This window comes from Labeo rohita, chromosome 17, assembly GCF_022985175.1.
Source record: "Labeo rohita strain BAU-BD-2019 chromosome 17, IGBB_LRoh.1.0, whole genome shotgun sequence".
Classification (NCBI taxonomy): Eukaryota; Metazoa; Chordata; class Actinopteri; order Cypriniformes; family Cyprinidae; genus Labeo; species Labeo rohita.
In genome coordinates, this window is record NC_066885.1 from 9879485 (window position 1) to 9898659 (window position 19175).

The window sequence follows — 19175 nt, forward strand, 5'->3', positions numbered from 1 at the left end:
TGAATAAACTAAGACATCGGGTGAAAAGGGGGTGAATACATTATCTGTACATTTTTGTTCTGGAAGTGAACTTCTTTAAAACTAACTGTTTTATATTTTAAATTGCAACCGTGATCCATTTTTAGGATTACTTGATGACATGAAAGTTCAAATGAACAGGGATCTTTTGCAACATTATAAATGTCTTTAATGACACTTTTGATCAATTTAAAAGCATAATATGTAAGACTTTTTTATTTATATATCTAAAAAGCACTAGAACAGTGTTATATATTTTGCTGACTTATGCGCTTACATTATCCCCAGTGTTTCAAAGAATGTTTAAATCTAGAGAAATAAGCAATTTTAATTAGCGTAACAGACCATGTCACTGCGTCGCCTGCCAATGATGTCATACACCCTCGATTTTCCAGTTTTATTTTGTAGAAAACATGGAAACCTCAAAGATGCTTTATTGTTATGCATTTTATTAGACAGGTGATGAACGAGTAGCATTATAATGGAACTTTCAACACACTCAAATGTATCTAGTATGATAAAACAGCGCTGCATTTTTCTACATACACATGGCTGGAAAAAGCAGAAACTACTGTAGCAATAATAAGAGCTCTGCTGCTGCTTTCGAGCCGTGTATTGCACTTGTCCTTCATTAGCAATCGCTCCAGCATCCTCGTTTCGCTTCCATGACTTTCAGCCCCACCCTGCTTCATACTACAGTGACTTTAATAAGTCTTTAATACATTAGCTCATCAAAGAACATGATTTCTGCCTGAGTCCCATTGGATTGCATCGGCTGTGAGGATGAAGACAACAACTCCCATGATTCCACACCCATTCACAGCATCATCAAACTATGCCTTTGTTTCTTGTTTGTTTTGAATATGCGCCCTCTAGTGGCAAAAAACTTAAATATTATACATTTAATGCATCCTTAAAATAAAAGTATACCCAAAACTTCTGAATGGTAGTATATATTATACACACTGCAGAAACAAGTATAATGTTCTAAACACAGACAAAAAGATTGACTAAAGACAATTTACTGCTAAAAAAACCACACTGATGCATCATAATCAGTGCAGAACCTCCAGCTCACTAAACATACTGAGAAGACACCCATTTTTCCTCTTGATCTGCAGGCCACGCCTACTCATCCCACTTCATGGCTGTGAAACCTCTGTTATCAAAAGACCTCAGCTGCTATGGCAACCACAGAGGGCTTCTGCCTCAGTTCATAAACTGATGACACCCTTGGTTTCAATAGTACCATCGATTGCCGCCTCCATTTTCTCACTAAGATTAAAGGTCGTCAAACTGACGTGTCAGGGGCAGGGCCCATAGCGCTGTTATTTTCATTTACTAAGAATGCAGTGCCGATGACAGCTGGATTTTCTCTGCAATTATAGGGCTGGGCAATCAAACGGTCTTTGACAGAGACTGACATAAGTACTAGTGAAGCCTGATGTTATCAGTAGCATGTCAGATGATGGACACCCAGAAACAGAATAAAATATAATTTAAGCAATCTCAAAACATAGGACAATCACATGTTCGGCTTTCTAGTATGCTCTATTTTCAACATCAGGTGCCATGACAACATCAGGTGCTTTATTTTTCTCTGCAAAACTGCCGTAGCTAAGACCATAATTCATTTCAAGTTTGCCCCTCAAGTCATAGTTAAATATCATGACACTTCCAACAAAGGAATGGCATTTCTTGCACCTTTTCCTATAAGCCTAGGTTAAAAAAAATGGAGATAAGTATGAAATGACATACTGTGCTTTCTCCATTACTGGACTTGGACTGAAATATGTGTTTCATAAGACAATAAATGCATAATTGTAAGCCCTGATAAATAATTGTGCTAAAAATAAAAGGTTTAAACATTATTTTAATGGTTTTAACACCATGTTATCACACTAATGTTAATGTGAAATCTCTTTTTCTTTTGACTGCATGAGTTGAATGTAAAAATGCTGAAATGTCCCTGTAAGCTTTCTGCCTCTGAATCTGTGTACTTGCACAGAAGTCTGAATCACAAAACACTGTAATTACCCAGCAGATGATAATGAGTTAATTTAGTGTCATCAGCATGTCCTGCAGGCTATAGTTTGGGTTCATCTGCAATTATATTGTCAGTCATAACAAGGCACAGTTTTACCAAACTGCCATATACTTGACTCATGACCAAAACGCTTATTTACATAAAATGGCAGGCCCGGTATGCGGCAAGCTGATAAGTAACATCCTTTACTTTTTGCATACATACATATCGGTGGTGTGCGGCGGTGCTCTGAAATTAGGAGGCAAAGTTGTCAAAGTTTTTATTTTATTATTATTCTTTTGTTTTAAAGGAGAAGTCAACTTCCAAAACAAAGATTCACATATAATGTACTCACCCCCTTGCCATCAAAGATATTCATGTCTTTCTTTTTTCAGTCGTAAAGAAATTATGTTTTTTTGAGGAAGACATTTCAGCATTTTTCTCCATATAATGGACTGATATGGTGCCCCGATTTTGAACTTCCAAAATGCAGTTTAAATGCAGCTTCAAACGATCCCAAATGGGGTTGTAAACAATCCCAGCCGAGGAAGAAGGGTCTTATCTAGCGAAACGATCGGTCGAAATTTTCATTAAAAAATACAATTTAAATACTTTTTAATCTCAAATGCTTGTCTTTTCTTGCTCTCCCTGAACTCTGTGTATTCTTCCTCAAGACAGTTAGGGTATGTCAAAAAACTCCAATTGTATTTTCTCCCTCAACTTCAAAAATCATTTCAAAATCATCCTACATCGCTGCAGAAGTACCGACCCAGTCTTTGCAAAGTGAACATGCAAAGAAGATCAAACACCCTTAACAAAAAAGGTAAAACAGCGATATAGGACAATTTTGAAGTTGAGGGAGAACATGAGATGGGAGTTTTTCAACATACCCTAACAGATCACGCAGAGTAAGACAAGACGAGCATTTGGCATTAAAAAGTATATAAATTGTATTATTTTTATGAAAATAACCGATCGTTGGATAAGACCCTTCTTTCTCGGGTGGAATCGTTTACAACCGCATTTGGGATCGTTTGAAGCCACATTTAAACTGCCTTTTGTAAGTTCAAAATCGGGGCACCATAGCAGTCTATACGAATCCTGAAAAAAATATACTCAACTGTTGTAAATATTGATAATAATAATAATAAGAATGTTTATTATACAGCAGATCAGCATATTATAATGATTTCTGAAGGATCATGTGATACTGAAAACTGGAGTAATGATGCTGAAAATGTAGCTTTGTTCACAGGAATAAATTACATTTTAAAATATATTTAAATATAAAGCAGTTATTTTAATTATTACAAATATTTCAGAATATTATGGCTTCTGCTGTATTTTGGATCAAATAAATGCAGGCTTGGTGAGCAGAAGAGACATCTTTAAAAAAAACCTTTAAAAATCTTACTGTTCAAAAACTTTTGACTGGTCGTATATATATATATAATTGACTAGCTAGATGTATGAATATCAATGAATATTTTATTTTTTTGATTTCTGATCAATCATTTATTATTAAATGAGAACATGAGAGAATTCAGGTGGCAATAAATGTCATGTTCCCTCATTATTAATCCTATTTGATGGCTCAGAGCACACCACTGTGCAGCAAATGAAATGGCCATTAATTGTGTCATGCACACCCCTTGTGCTTCACCGCTGTCAGCAATTAAAATACGCACTTTGCCATCACGAGTAGCTGTCTTTGAACACCTTGCTCATCACATACAGTGATATACACTTGAAAAACACACTTATTCACTATGCAAAGGGCTGCTATAATTAAGCAGAATGCATAGAGCTACAAAACGAACAAGTGTTAGAGAGATTAAGACACTTGTATCAAAATAATTTATTTAGCATGGATACTGTCCTGCCCTGCAAGCTTTCATTTGCTTTTTTGCGTTGTGCAATTAATATCTACAGAGTGTTTCCTGAGGTATTATCTGAACTCTGAATTTCAAAGTAAAGGTTAACCTTTCTTCAAGCGATGATTCAGTGTACTTTTTATGTATTAAGCAAACCTTTAAACTTTGATGCAAATGCCTCATTGAAGTGTAACGCTGTCATTTTAAATGTGTGTGGTTGTTCAGAGTTCAGAGGAACATCTCTGACATTTTAATGAAGGTTGGACTACAACGAATCTTAGTCGCGTTTCTTCTGGGGAATGACGCAATGTTCAGTCTCACCTTTGCTTGAGTAACGCTGGGGTGGGAGGTCAAAAGGCACTGGGAAGCCTTTGGAGGAGCTGGAGACCGGGAACACGTTCTTCTCCACCGGAAACGTGCTCATATTCTACACATACAAAGAGAAAGCACATGTATTAATACTCAATATGGATGTGCAGCATATAAATAAATATAAATTGCTTATTGCACAGAACTCTCACTGTTCACACAAATTATTAAAACATTAATGGAAGCAACACTGCAAAAGAGGCTGCATGTTATTACTTATTATATTACTTATTTTTATAAAAAAAAGAGTGGATTATTCACATTGTTCCAAAAAAAGCCCAAACCCATTTAAATCCCCATTTACTTTAACCCCATATGAATAGACCTGATGATATGCTATGACTCCCATAAACTCATATGATGGAGACAACATGTGACAAAAGGGATCGTCAAGCTCTAATGAGGACGTGTGCATTTACTCATCCTGTTTTCTGTGGAAAAAGCCAGAGGGGTGCAGGGCTGTTCTGAGGGAAGCTAAACTCTCATTTGTGTGGTGGGCATGATGATGGAGGGGGCTGGATAGATTTAAAGGGCAGTGGGGAATATATCACCCAGACTCAGACAGCTAAAGCTTTCACAAAACCCAGAGAGATGCAGCAGGTGCAGGCAGAACGCAAACACTGTCCTGCTATTTGTGATGGGGGAAAAAAAGAAAAAAAGAAAAGGGAAGCGACCTAGAAACTCAATAAAGTGGGAAGTTTAGCAAGCTTTTTTTTTTTTTTTTTAAACATACTTTTATATTGACATTAACATTTACTTAGCAGATGCTTTTGTCCAAAACAACCTACAAATGAGGACAATAGAAGCAATCAAACCAACATTAAGGACTTTCAACCACTGAGATTAATTACATATAAAAACTGCTTTTTCTAAAAAACGCTTTATCCTGATTTAAAACCACCAGTACTGACATCCTATATTACACACTCAGACATCCTGTTACATAGTTAGACAAAAAACAAAAAAATAAAATAAATAAAAATAGTCTCTTATGCTCATCAAGGCTGCATTTATTTGATCAGAAATACAGAAAAAAAAAACAGTAATATCTCGAAATGTTATTACAATAACATTTTGGTTTCTATTTTAATATACTTTGAAATATAATTTATTCTTGTGATGCAATGCTAAATTTTCATCAGCCACTACTCTAGTCTTAAGTTTCACATGACCCTTCAGAAATCATTCTAATATGCTGATTTATTATTAGAACACTTGTTGGAAATAGCTGTGCTGCTTAATAATTTTTTGGAACCTGTGATACTTTTTTCAGGATTCTTTGATGAATAAAATGTTAAAAATAACAGCCTTAATTAATCTTTTCCAACAACATAAATCTTTACTTCTTTTTTTTTTTTTAAATCAATTTAATATCTTTGCTGAATGAAAGTATTAATTTCTTTCAAAAAAAAAAAAAAAAAAAGAAAGAATAAATACACTGACCCCAGACTTTTGAATGGTAGTGTATATTCTTAGAAAATATTTCTATTTTAAATAAATGCTGTTATTTTTAACTTTTTATTCATCAAGGAATCCTCAAAAGCACAAATGTTTCCAGCACTGATAATAAATTAGCATATAAAATAATTTTAGAAGGATCAAAACAGCCTTGATGAGCATAAGAAACTTCTTTAAAAACATTAAAAATCGTACTGATTCCAAACTTTTGACCGGCAGTGTGTATATAAATAATAATAACAACAGTACTAAAAAACAACAAAAAAACTAAAACAAAACTCAACAAAAAAATCCCAAATAATCTTCAAACTTCAAACTAGCTGAACTTTTTATTCATCAAAGTATCACAAGTTTTAAAAAATATATTATTCCAGCACCGATAATAAATCAGCATATTAGAATGATTTCTAAAGCATAATTTTCCACTGAAGACTAGAGTAATAATGCTGAAAATTCAGCTTTGATCCTTGATTTGATCCCAGCTTTCAGCCTTGATTAGCATAAGAAACTTTAAAAACATTAAAAATCTTACTGATTCCAAACTTTTGACCGGGAACTTTTGTTCTCACACAGTGTTCATTGCTCCCTACTCCCTGAGCAGGGGAAATCCGTTTAAGTTTACTTCACTTCAGAACATTCATTCATGGATTTGCACTGCGTCGCTGCCTGCAGCGTCTTCACACACAGACGAAACTTAGAGAAGTGTAAGTGTGACATATACCTCTGTAAATTAATAAAATTTAAATTCACATCTTGCACACTTCAATGCCCTTTGAGTGGAAGATATAGGCTACACTCGTTTCGAACCAGAATCATGGCGGAATATCCTGTGATGTCCATTTTGCAGGGCACTCACGGTCAAATAGAACAAATGTACGTGATAAGAGATACATACAAAATATGCAGAGCGGGGGGGCGCAAGGACTGGAGTTGGGAAATGCTGATATAAATAATAATAACAACAACAGTACCAAAAAATAAAACAAAAAATTGAAAAACTCCCAAATAACCTTCAAACTTCATACTAGTTGAATCTCAGCTGTCACAAATAATGCAGATAAATTGTGCTTGTGTAACTAGTAAACACGTCTTGGTGTTTTAAGCAGAAGCATCATTGAGGTTAATGTGGTCTGGAGTAACATGAGAGTGAGTTAATAATTGAGCAATTTATCTGAATTTCTGCTCTATCAGCAGCAGGCAGACATACTGACAGAGTTTAAGCATATTTAATTGATGTAGCACTAGCTTTCTCATTATTTACATTCCTGATTCTTATGTTTTTCACTTGCATCTTGCATGTCTATTGAATCCAGCTGTTCTCTGTAGCCACAGCTGCTTTTGGTTACAGTTAAAAACAAGTAGCAAATTGGGTGGTTCAAGAGGATGCCAAAGAGTAAACATCCAAATAGGTTAGAGCTTAAGTGGTTAACCAGGAATATTAGGGATTGTTGACTATGACAGAATATAATTACAACTCAACCGACAGTTTGTATAAGCAAACACAAAACAAAAATGAATTCACTAAACAGAACGCCATGTACGGTTAAAGTCAAAAATTTGCACAAACCTTGGAGAATTTGCAAAATATTATTTTACCAAAATAAGAGGGATTATACAAAATGCATGTTATTTTTTATTTAATACTGACCTGAATAAGATATTTCACATAAAAGATGTTTACATATAGTCCACAAGAGAAAATAAGAGCTGAATTTAAAAAAATGACCCTAAAGTTTAAAGTTTAAACACACTTGATTCTTAATACTGTGTTGTTACCTGAATGATCCACAACTGTTTTGTTTTGCATCGATTTCTGATAGTTGTTCAAGAATCCCTTGTTTGTTCTGAACAGCTGAACTGCCTGCTGTTCTTTAGAAAAGTCCTTCAGGTCCCACAATTTATATGGTTTTTCAGCATTTTTGTGTATTTGAACCCTTTCCAACAAAGACTGTATGATTTTGAGATCCATCTTTTCACACTGACAACAACTGAGGGACTCACATGCAACTACCAGTGAGAATCAGTGAGCATTTGAACCTTCTGTAAAAGTTGCATATGAGTCCCTCAGTTGTCCTCAGTGTGAAAAGTTGGATCTCAAAATCATACAGCCATTGTTGGAAAGGGTTCAAATACACAAAAATGCTGAAAGACTGCACAAAGAATTTGTGGGACCTGACAGATTTTTCTGAAGAACAACAGGCTGTTTAACTGTTCAGGACAAACAAGGGACTCATGAACAACTATCACTAAAAAAACAACAACAAAAAGCTGTAGATCATTCAGGTAACAACACAGTACTAAGAATCAAGCATATGTAAACTTTTGAACAGGATCATTTTTTTTTTATAAATTCAACTATTATTTTCTCTTGTGGGCTATATGTAATCACCTTTTATGTGAAATATCTTATTCAGATGAGTACTAAATAAAAAAACAAACATGCATTTTGTATTAACCCTCTTATTTTGGTAAAATTATTATTTTGCAGATTCTGCAAGGTTTATGTAAACTTTTGACTTCAGAAACATAATTTCAGTTTAATTCAGCCTTTTTCACAACATGGTTAATTTTTAGTTTCAATTCATAGTGAAATTAGGTTCATCTCAATCTTTGTACATACACAGAACATTCATTTCCTTCTAAATTTCTGCAATGGCCTTGACTGCTTAGGGGAGTTAGTATTATGTGAATACTAAATCAGAAAAATGGACAAAATTATGAAATCCTGTATTAAGGAAAACATGACTCATCAACTGCATCTCATTTCAGGAACATGCTTTGTTAAGTCAACCAGCTTTGCTGGTGGTAAAAGAGGACAAGGGTGAGTTTGGCTCACTAATAACCACTGGTTCTGATTTTTGGCAACACAGCATGACTGAGACAACGTGATGCTGTACTTAAACTTGCAAACATGCTGTCAAAGGTGTTTCGTTAAGAGCAAAAACAAAATGTAATTTGTACTCCAGTGATCTTAAACAGCCTGACCTTAGACTTTCTTAAATAAAAGAACTTTAATTAAAGCACCACACTGAGACAAACAAAAAAACGTGTCTCATTATGAAAATTATGGAGCATGACCTCTACAGTTGTAAAAAATAACTTCAATAGTCAACATGCTGCCTTATTTGTAACTCAAGCAAGCAACCAAATATGATAATACGAATTGGATGCAAACATAATGTCCTAAAAACTTGCTAAGTGAAAAATGGCTAATTATGGATCCATTATAATGTAACAAACCTTGTGAGTTATTCAAAAATGACCTCTAGCAAGAAATAACCATGACATAAACGAGGCTGTGTTCAACTAAAACAAAGAGGCTTCAGGCCAAAAAAAAAAAAAAAAAAAAAAAAAAAAAAAAAAAAATACAACACATCCCTTTTGAATAAGAGCACAACCTTTCACTATCCTCTTTCAAACTCATGCTTTTCCCCACTCTTTTTTTCCCACGGCAAGAGAACTGAACCATACTGTTGCTTAGCAACTTTTGAAGTAATTCTAAGACCTACCCTGACAACAAGGACAAATTACCCTGTGAGTATGTGAGCGTTACACAAAAGCTCTCTCTCTACATATGGCGAAATAAGAGATCTCGAACTCATTATGTATAGTATTTACACACATTTAGAGTAGTCTAGAAGTACGCTCAGAAACTCTGCAGATGTCTTTTAGTCTCTGTTGAGCTCATTCTCTTGGGGTCTCCTCTTGGGGGTTTTACTGGAGATCTTCATTTCCCTGTTTAACTAACACCATGCTGGAAAAAGACTAAAGTGCTCGACTCACAAACCAGTAGTAAATATTTAGTAAGTAACACTAATTTTGCTTAAAGTTAGTTGATGTCAAAAGTTTACACCCCCTTTCAGAATCTGTAAAATGTTAATCATTTTACCAAAATAAGATTGATCATTCAAAATGCATGTTATTGTTTAAGTAATGACCTGAATAAGACAGTTCACATGACAGATGTTTACACATTGTCCACAAGAGAAAATAATAGCTGAATTTATAAAAATTCAAAAGTTTATATCCCCTTGATTCTTAATGCTTAAAGAGTCTGGGGTGAAAACTTTTGAACAGAATGGAGATGTGTACATTTTTATTAATATATTTTATATTATTATTTTACTTTATATTTTATTATTTTGCCTAAATACCATATCTTTTCATTTAGTACTGCACTTCAGCTACAAAAGATAGTTACATGTTTCCCAGAAGACAAATTAAGTTAAATTTACCCTGATCTTCAAATTCAAAAAGTTTTCACCCCTGGCTCTTAATGCTTCAGAAGGAAAAACAACGCATCAATGAGCGTTTGAACCTTCTGTAATAGTTGCATATGCGTCCCTCAGTTGTCCTCAGTCTGAAAAGATGGATCTCAAAATCACACAGTCATTGTTGGAAAGGGTTCACATACACAAAAATTCTGAAAAACCAAAGAATTTGTGGGACCTGAAGGATTTTTCTGAAGAACAGCAGACAGTTTAACTGTTCAGGAAATACAAGAGATGCATAAACAACTATCACTAACAGCTGTGGACAATTCAGGTCACAACACAGTATTAAGAATCAAGGGGATGTGAACATTTGAATGGGGTAATTATTTTCTCTTGTGGACTATATGTATATGTGAAATATCATATTCAGGTCAGTACTAAATAAAAAAAAAACATGCATTTTGTATGATCCCTTAGTTTGGTAAAATAATGAACATTTTGCAGATTCTAAAAGGGGGACGTAAACTTTTGACCTCAACTGTAACATGGTTTCCATAGTAAATTCCATGATTTTCCAAAACCTTTCCAAGCGTCAGAAAGCTTTCGGATTTCATCAAAAATATCTTAATTTGTGTTCCGAAGATGAATGACATGATGGTGAGTAATTAATGACAGAATTTTCATTTTTTGGTGAACTGACCCTTCAATAAATGAGTGGGAATGACATTTACCATCTTATCATGTGCTCCATAACCAGGTGGTTTACCAGTCTTAACCAGGCTGCTTAGGATGCTCTGATGGGCCAACTTTGGTAGGCAAATTGCGTAATCACCTAACATAGCTCGTACTAGATAACAACCATCTGATTTTAATTGGACTTAGTGGAAGGTCAAAAATGCACAGGTATTCAAACAGGCAAGATCTCGGTATTGTGTCACAATACTCACAAAGGCTGAAGGCAGGTAGAGGACTCCCAGTTCGTAGGAGCGAACCATAATCTGAGTGTTGTTCTTCTCCAGGCCGCCCCAGGCAGCTTTTGATAAATTGGCACTGCGGAGGATAATACCAGCAGATGAAGTTTCACCATGTTTCAAAGTCAAACAATTATGTAAATGTCACCTAAACTAGAAGTGTTAGCATTAAAGCTAAAGGATATTGTTGAGGAGATTTTTTTCAGACTGCAATTACTGAATAATTAATGCATTTTGGACTTAGAAGTTTAAGAATGACAGGCTATGCCTGAAGGCTTCGCATCCACAGCAGGCTTTAATCTTCATAAAAAAGATCTATGAATAACTCATTGCTGGACACGACTGACCTAGAGACACTGCTCACAATCTCCCTCGGTCTCCCTGTGCATTTCAACCACGATTAAAGCCAGTGCTTTGAGAAATGCCGCAGGAACAGTGGCCATTCATGCTGGCTTGAGATGAAACTCATGTGGGGTTCAATGCCACAGGAACATCGTGTGTTAAAAGATCTGAATAACAAATATCTTTGTTCGCTGGTATAACAGTGGTATATCTTCTGGGTTTTAAAACCAGAATCTCTCTTAGTGATTGGTTTTCTATGGCAAAAGAGACAAAACACAAGCTTTCAGCTGCTGAACTTAACATGCTATTCTTGGATCTAATTTGAAAGATAATCAAAGAGAAAAGTGTTCTTTTAGCACGTCATTGCGTTTTATAACCCACCTGGCGCTTGTCCACACCACTTCACCACCAAGACAAGTCTTTACCACTACAATTGACCGATTGCCCTAAAGGGCTTTAATTATCTGCAAAACCACTGCTGCGTGAGCAGTTCAAGGAAACTTGTTAATGGTCCAGAGTCCAATGCACTAACTAACAAACTCATAACCTCCCAGACTGAAGAAACAGGAGAATGGTTATGATTTTGCAGCTAAGAAACGGCCAGTGAAACTGGATGGCATAATCTTAAATAAACAAATATATCAGGTTTATGTTGTGTAAATATACATTTACAGGGCCTAAGGGACCCTTGAAGTGAAACACTATCAATACAGCACAGAAGACACAAATCTGCCAGGGATCAGAGAAAAACAAGCCTTGTCTGCCAAAAGCATTATTTTGGCAGCTATGTGCAGCTCTCTGAAGAACAAAAAAGCAGAAACGGTGATGATCTCATCCGGCTCGGCATTAACATGAAATATTCAAGGCAATAAAGATGTGGTTTGGTGTTAATTGTAACAGACCAACACAATCACATATACTGTATTCATCATCGACGAAACCTATGAGTAACCACAAACTGATTTCAATGTTGGTGCAATTATGTCTAAAACTATGTATTTCCTTCTAGACTGTTTTTGTTATTTAATAGTGATGTACAATTGGGTGATGACTGACAAAATTGCGATCTGAACTATGATAAACACTTCATAATCTCATGGCTAAAACAGCTTGAATGTGAAATAACAACAAAAACAAAAAAGGAGACGTCCACTTCCAGAACAAAAATTTACAGATAATGTACTCACCCCCTTGTCATCCAAGATGTTCATGTCTTTCTTTCTTCAGTCGTTAAAAAGTTACGTTTTTTGAGGAAAACATCAATTTTCTCCATATAATGGACTGCTATGGTGCCCTGAGTTTGAACTTCCAAAATGCAGTTTAAATGCGGCATCAAACGATCCCAAATGCGGTTGTAATTGATCCCAGCCGAGGAAGAAGGGTCTTATCTAGCAAAACGATCGGTTATTTTCATTAAAAAATAAAATTTAAATACTTTTTAATCTCAAACACTTGTCTTGTCTTGCTCTGCTTGAACTCTGTGTATTCTGGTTGAAGACAGTTAGGGTATGTCAGAAAACTCCAATCGTACCATAAAAACTCCTGGGGCACCATATCAGTCCATTACATGGAGAAAAATGCTGAAATGTTTTCCTCAAAAAACATAATTTCTTTACGACTGAAGAAAGAAAGACATGAATATCTTGGATGACAAGGGGGTGAGTACATTATCTGTAAATTTTTGTTCTGGAAGTAGACTTTAAGATGCCTTTAAGATGCATTCAACAAGCTTGGCACAAAGGTTATTATCGTTTACTAAAACTACTAAAAACTTTTAATAAAACTACTAAAAGTTTAAAATAATAATAAAATAATAAAGGATTTAAATTAATTAAAGTAATAATAATAAAAGTTTAAAAGTTTAACCTTTTAATAAAAATGTAAATAAAAATAAGTTTTGAGTTTGATGAATTTGTAAATTTAAATTTTGAATTTGATTTTGAAATTTGAATTTGATGACCTAAAGTGAAAAACTAGAAGCACTAAAACAACAAAATTAAACTTAACCAAAACTGAAATTAAAATAAAGTACACCTAAACAGTAACATTAAAAAATAAAATAAAAATGAAAAAAGCACATACAAATGAATAAAAATGTAGGCTAAAGTAAAAACTGAAAATATAAAAATAAAAGCTTTAAACTTGAGTAGCTATATTTAATCTGAAACGCTGACTGTCAAACAGGCCTAAAATGAATAAAATTTAGCAAGCAAGTTACTTTATCATTCTAACCTTGTGACAAGAAACCAGGCCAGTTGTGTGAAGTCCGGTGAAACTCTCATGTAGGTTTTAATGTGGGGCATTGCATTGCTCCTACCAGTAACATCAGCATGCCAGCCACTGTTTAGAGGAGAGATTGAAAAAATGTTAGGCAAGGAAAAAAAGAAAATGGAGAAACACCTGCTGAAATACCTTTCCTAGGTGCAAAAACACCCAAAGAAGCATTTCATGCCATTTGCAGGTGCAGAGAGATGATGCTTTAGGGCGTACTGTGCAGACGAAGAGGAGAGCTTTCTGTCTGATTGCTGTCAGCATTCAGGCATGAATACAGAAGTCTACATGGACTCATTTAAATATACTGAGAAGAAGTGTAGAGTGCGCACTCCAGAGGGGTACTGAGATTGAATCTACATTGCAATAGGCCTATCTCTGATCACTTAGCAAAATTGAGGCGACCAGTAAAATAGCTTATTTATGGTGATAATGTGTTAAAATGATGGGAGAGATGGGATAAGAACCCAATTGAAATTTCTAAGGAGCAATTTAAGGGTCAGACAACTCTTGGGGAAAGGCAGCTGTTTAGATCACGAGGTCTGGAGCATTGCTGAGGAGCCTTTTCAGGAGAATATTTATGGTAACATTTAAAAACGGTCATTTTAGGATGAACATTGATGAGTATATTGTCAAAGTGTGTGTGTGTGTGTGTGCGTATGCAGGGGGTGGAGGGAGGTTCACAAAGATAGAAGAACTTACTGGAAGTACGAGTGAAGCCAGAGCTGTCTTTGAGCTGTCTGTATGCTGTAGGGTAAAGATCCCCCAGCTGCAGGGATAAGAACAGTCAGTTGTCATATAACGATTGTGGAGGTGTGAGGAATATTTTTTTTATTTATTTATTTTTTCAGAATAAAAGAATGAATGATACCTGGGTAGCCCTCCAAACTGGTTCTCACATTTTCCACAGACGGATAAACCTAGAAATGACAGAACATTTCATTTTTTAGTTCATGTCTGTTTGATTAAATGTTTAATCTGTTTAAATTGATTAAGCATTCTGTCTTTTTTTTTACTCCAAGGCTTTTTACTGGTATTCTGTGTGACAATAAAGATTGGAATAATGACAACAAGGAAAACGATAAGATATTGTCCATTATTAATGGACAGAGAAACAATCAAAAAATTAAAATAAAAGAGTTATAATTAACGAATATGTAAATAAGTAAATATTTACATATTAAGTAAATACAAAAGTCCAAAAAGGATCCCAAGTTTTCATTTAAGTGAGCCAGAGAGTGAGCATCTTCACTTTTCAAGTCTGATACAATAAAAAATGTCCTGTAGCCACCTGTCTTTTTTTTTTTTTTTTTTTTTAAGAAATTACTTATTTAGGGATTCAAGGATGGATTCAGTTGATCAAAAGTAGCAGACTTTTACATTGTTAAAAATTCTATTTCAAAGAAATGCTGTTCTTTTGAACTTTCCATTATCAAAGAATCCCAAAAAAGTACTGCGGTTTCCACAAAAGTAGCACAACTGTTAATAAAAGGAAATGTTTCTAGAGCACCAAATCAGCATATTAGAATAATTTCTGAAGGATTATCTGACAACAAATTGTGCGATCCCTAAACTTTTGAACTGTAGGCCATCTATCTATCTATCCTTGAAAAAGTATTAATTTTTTCACATTTTGTTATAAGTCTCATGTTAAACTGCTTTAAATTACTTTTTTTCCCACATCAATCTACACTCCATACACCATAATGACAAAGCACTAAACAGGTCTGTAGCAACTTTGCAAATTTATTAGAAATAAAAAACTTAAATGATTCCATTACATAAATATTCATACCCTTTTCTGGGACACTTGAAATTTAGCTCAGGAGCACTCATATCGCTTGTAGATATGATAAAGTGTGGCAAATTAAAAAAACTAAAAAAAAAAAAAGAAACGAGTATTGGAAAGGCACACACCTCTCAGAAAAGGTCTAACAATCTAAAATGCAGATCTAAAAAAGCATATCAGAGCAAAAACCAAGCTCTGAGGTTGAAATAACTGCCTGTAGAGCTCAGAAACAGGCTTGTGTCAAGGCATAGATCTGGGAAAGAGTCCTAGAAAAGAAATTTTGCTGCATTGAAGGTTCACAGAAGCATGTAGCCTCCATTATCCATAATGGAAGACGCTTGAAAAAAACTAGGACTCTTCCTAGAGTTGGCCTCCTGGCCAAACTGAACAATTGATGGATAAAGGTCTTGGTTATACTGCTGACAAAGAAGCTGATGGTCACTCTAGTTAAGCTCAATGATCACATATGCAGATGGAAGAAACCTACAGAAGGACAAACATCACTGCAACACTACAACAATCCGTTCTATATGGCCAAACTCAATCCTCTCCTCAGTGAAAACACATGAAAAACCACTTGGAATTTGCAACAGAGCACCTAAAGGACCCTCAGACTGTGAGAAACAAGATTCTCTGGTCTGGTGAACCTGAAATCCAAGCATAATCTTTGAAGGAAACCAAGCACTGTAGAGTAACATTCCAAAAGTAAAGTGTACTGTTAGCAGCCTCATGCTGTGAGGCTGTTTTTCAGCAGCAGGGACTGAGGGACTCATCAGAGTAGAAGGAAAGCTCAATGCACCAAAATATTGAGATAGCCTTACTAAAAAACCCAGTTCAGGGCATTCAGAATCTCAGACTGGGCAGAAGGTGCAACTTCCAACAGAACAAAGACCCTAAGCACACAGCAAGAGTGGCTTATAGACAACTCTGTCAATGTCCTTGAGTGGCCCAGCCAAAGCCTGGGGTTGAACGCAATCAAATATTTCTGGAGAAACCTGTAAATGTCTGCCAGGGCCCATCCAAGCTGACAGAGCTTGAGAGGTGAAGAGGTGAGGCAAAGAATAGCACATAATTGCTAAATGCAGATGTGCAAAGCTTGTCACATCAAACCCAAAAAGACTTGAGGCTGTAAAAGTGCTTCAACTAAGAACTGAGTTAAGGGTATGAAAACTTATGCATTTTACTGTTAATATATTTGCAAGCTGTCACAAATCAGTTTTTTGTTTTGTCATTATGGTGTATGGAGTGTAAATTGAATAGGTATGAATACTTTCGCAAAGCACTGTGTCTATCTATCTAAGGAACTGACACTAATGAACAGGACAGAATTAAACTGTATGACTCACACAATACAGATTTCATCTCAACAGAAAAGTATTTTTGTGCATATGTGTTCTTTAAAGGTCTACCTTTAGAATTTCTGAATAATTTCACCCGTCCTTAACAGTTATGGAACTGAATCACCTCAACAGTTCAAAAGAGTTTCTGAAGCCCACTAATTATAAGAGCCTTCGGTCTTTAGAGATGACACAGTGCCATTTAATGCCTGATGGTACTGTCTGCCATCTTTCTCTGTGCTGAAGACTCTCCGTGTGGTGCCTTGCCTTTTCAACTGACATTTAACAATAGTTGCATCAGACGGAAATCAATCTTCTATCCCTCCATCTGAGCAGATATTGTTATGCAAATAACAAGATGGATGAGAATTCTTCTTGTAACTATTGTCTCTAACAGCTCGTACAGAGAGAGACATGAAAAGGTTTCCTTTTTTGCAAAATTGGAATTCAAGTATAGCAAATGGGAACATGCTATGAATACTAATTGCTAATTAAACACGCGGGATGTCAACAAATTTCAAATTTTAGCTCAGAGGAATTATATACTGAAATGCACGAACAAGGAACATGCAGAAACAGCCAGACGCACATGTGCACTCTGGCGTCCCTCCTTGATTCTAACCTAATTAAAATGAAGATACAATTGAGGGCTCATTTATCCTGATAGATACGCAAGCTGGTAAGAGAATATGCAACTGTGTTTATTGTAATATCCATCTGGCCACGTCGTTCGCATTCCAGAGAGGTTACAGCAGCGATACGAGCAGATCCTTTCGCCGTTTTAGCATGCTCTGCGGGGGCTGTTCGAAACACTCACCAGGAGCATCTGTGTTTCTGGACTGGCTAATGATTTCCCTGCCTTCCCCAGTGTGGTCAGAGTGCGCTGGAACTCAGTTGCCAACCATTTAGTCTGATCAAGTCCCATGGAGCCAATACTGGAGAACTGGCCGACCACGTGCCATCGCTCTTCATTCTGCACGGGCTTTGCGTGCTCGCTGAGCAGCTGAGAGAGACAAAAACAATGAGTGGATGTCACAATACGTCAATATTTGCATGTGTCTAATTTGGCTAGCTTTTATCAAGTGACAAATGAATTAACAAGCAACAAAATTGGACACATGGTCTTTGACGTTAACAACAGAAGAGATGAAAAGTGTTTTTACCATTCTTTTCAAAGATGATAAGCCTATTTATTCTAACCATTCTAAGTATGCATGATTATATAGTCAGTTGCATGTTATTATGTGCATTTGTATTATTTTGCTCTGCTGTCAGCAATCTTTTCAATACAGTCCCTGACCTATTTTTGGTTCATGACCCATTAGTTGAGATCCACTGATGTGGCATTATTCTTATGAAGGTGTAAACAGAGTGCTCTGTGTAAGTCAGTCATATCAAAGCACTGTTTAAAAAATGTTCTGTGAGTTCAGTGTCACTTCATTTCAATAGAAACTCAGTTTTTTGAATCTTGCCAAGACCAATCCAACACCTCGCTCTGCCTGCGTTATCTGTATTCCCTGAATAAAAAAGGCATGAAGAGTACGTCTCCAAGGCATCCTGCAGGCATACAGTTCTTTTTCATGAACATCAATCATTCTTAAGTCTAGGGCACAAAAGAACCACAGCCTTTGAAGGAAAAAGAACTTGAATCACACAAAAAGATTGTGGAATCACACAAAAACATTACTTTTCTCAATCGTAGATGGCCCCACTTCTCCATGGCGGGTCCCTGATATCTTCCAGGAGTTGAACCAATGAGATATACTCTATATAAGAAAACAGTTTTTATTTTCATTTAAACATTTTTTTCATTTCATTTTAATTTAAATGATATTATCTATAATATTAATCACCCTATAAAAGTAAAAATAAATAAATAAATAAATTAAATCAATTAATCAATATAAAGGTGTGATTAGTTTTTAGCAATTTTCAGAATTTATCAAATTAACCTAGTAATATTAGTGGAGTTTTTTTAAGAAATCAAAATGCATATAAACCAGATATTTATAAACAGAACTGTATAGTCTATGAAAAATAATTTCATTTAGATGGACAGATATTCTGATCACAAAGTCTACAAACTGTACTCTGCTGTATTTTTAATTGAGGAATTAACAAAAATATTAAACAACACAACTGTTTTCAACATTGATAATAAAAAAATGCTTCTTGAGCACCAAATCAGCATATTAGAATGATATCTGAAGAATCACATGACACTAAAGACTGAAGTAATGGCTGCTGTAAATTCAGCTTCACCTCCACAGGAAAAAATTATATATATATGCATATTTTTGAAAGCGTATATATAAGCGTATATAAGTGTATATATACACACACACAATAATAAAAGCTTGGTGAGCTTTCAAAAACATAATTTGTGACCCTGGCCCACAAAACCAGTCATAAGGGTGATTTTTTTTTAAATCGAGATTTATAATTGGACAGTATTTGGCAGAGATACAACTATTTGAAAATCTGGAATCTGAGAGTGTCAAAAAAT

At 35.3% G+C, this 19175-nt stretch overlaps 1 protein-coding gene across 4 annotated transcripts in view; it reads right to left on the reverse strand.

Annotated features, from left to right (window-relative positions):
• Positions 1-19175, reverse strand: part of tdp1 (tyrosyl-DNA phosphodiesterase 1) — a 40873-nt gene that overhangs the window by 9803 nt on the left and 11895 nt on the right. For all 4 annotated transcript variants that reach the window (XM_051132885.1, XM_051132886.1, XM_051132884.1 and 1 more), the window contains exons 9-15: positions 18357-18435; positions 17487-17672; positions 14415-14463; positions 14246-14312; positions 13505-13612; positions 10907-11009; positions 4240-4345 (exon numbers count right to left, since the gene is read on the reverse strand). In XM_051132885.1, coding sequence (XP_050988842.1) covers positions 4240-4345; positions 10907-11009; positions 13505-13612; positions 14246-14312; positions 14415-14463; positions 17487-17672; positions 18357-18435 — 698 coding nt within the window. The remainder of the gene's footprint in view (positions 1-4239; positions 4346-10906; positions 11010-13504; positions 13613-14245; positions 14313-14414; positions 14464-17486; positions 17673-18356; positions 18436-19175) is intronic.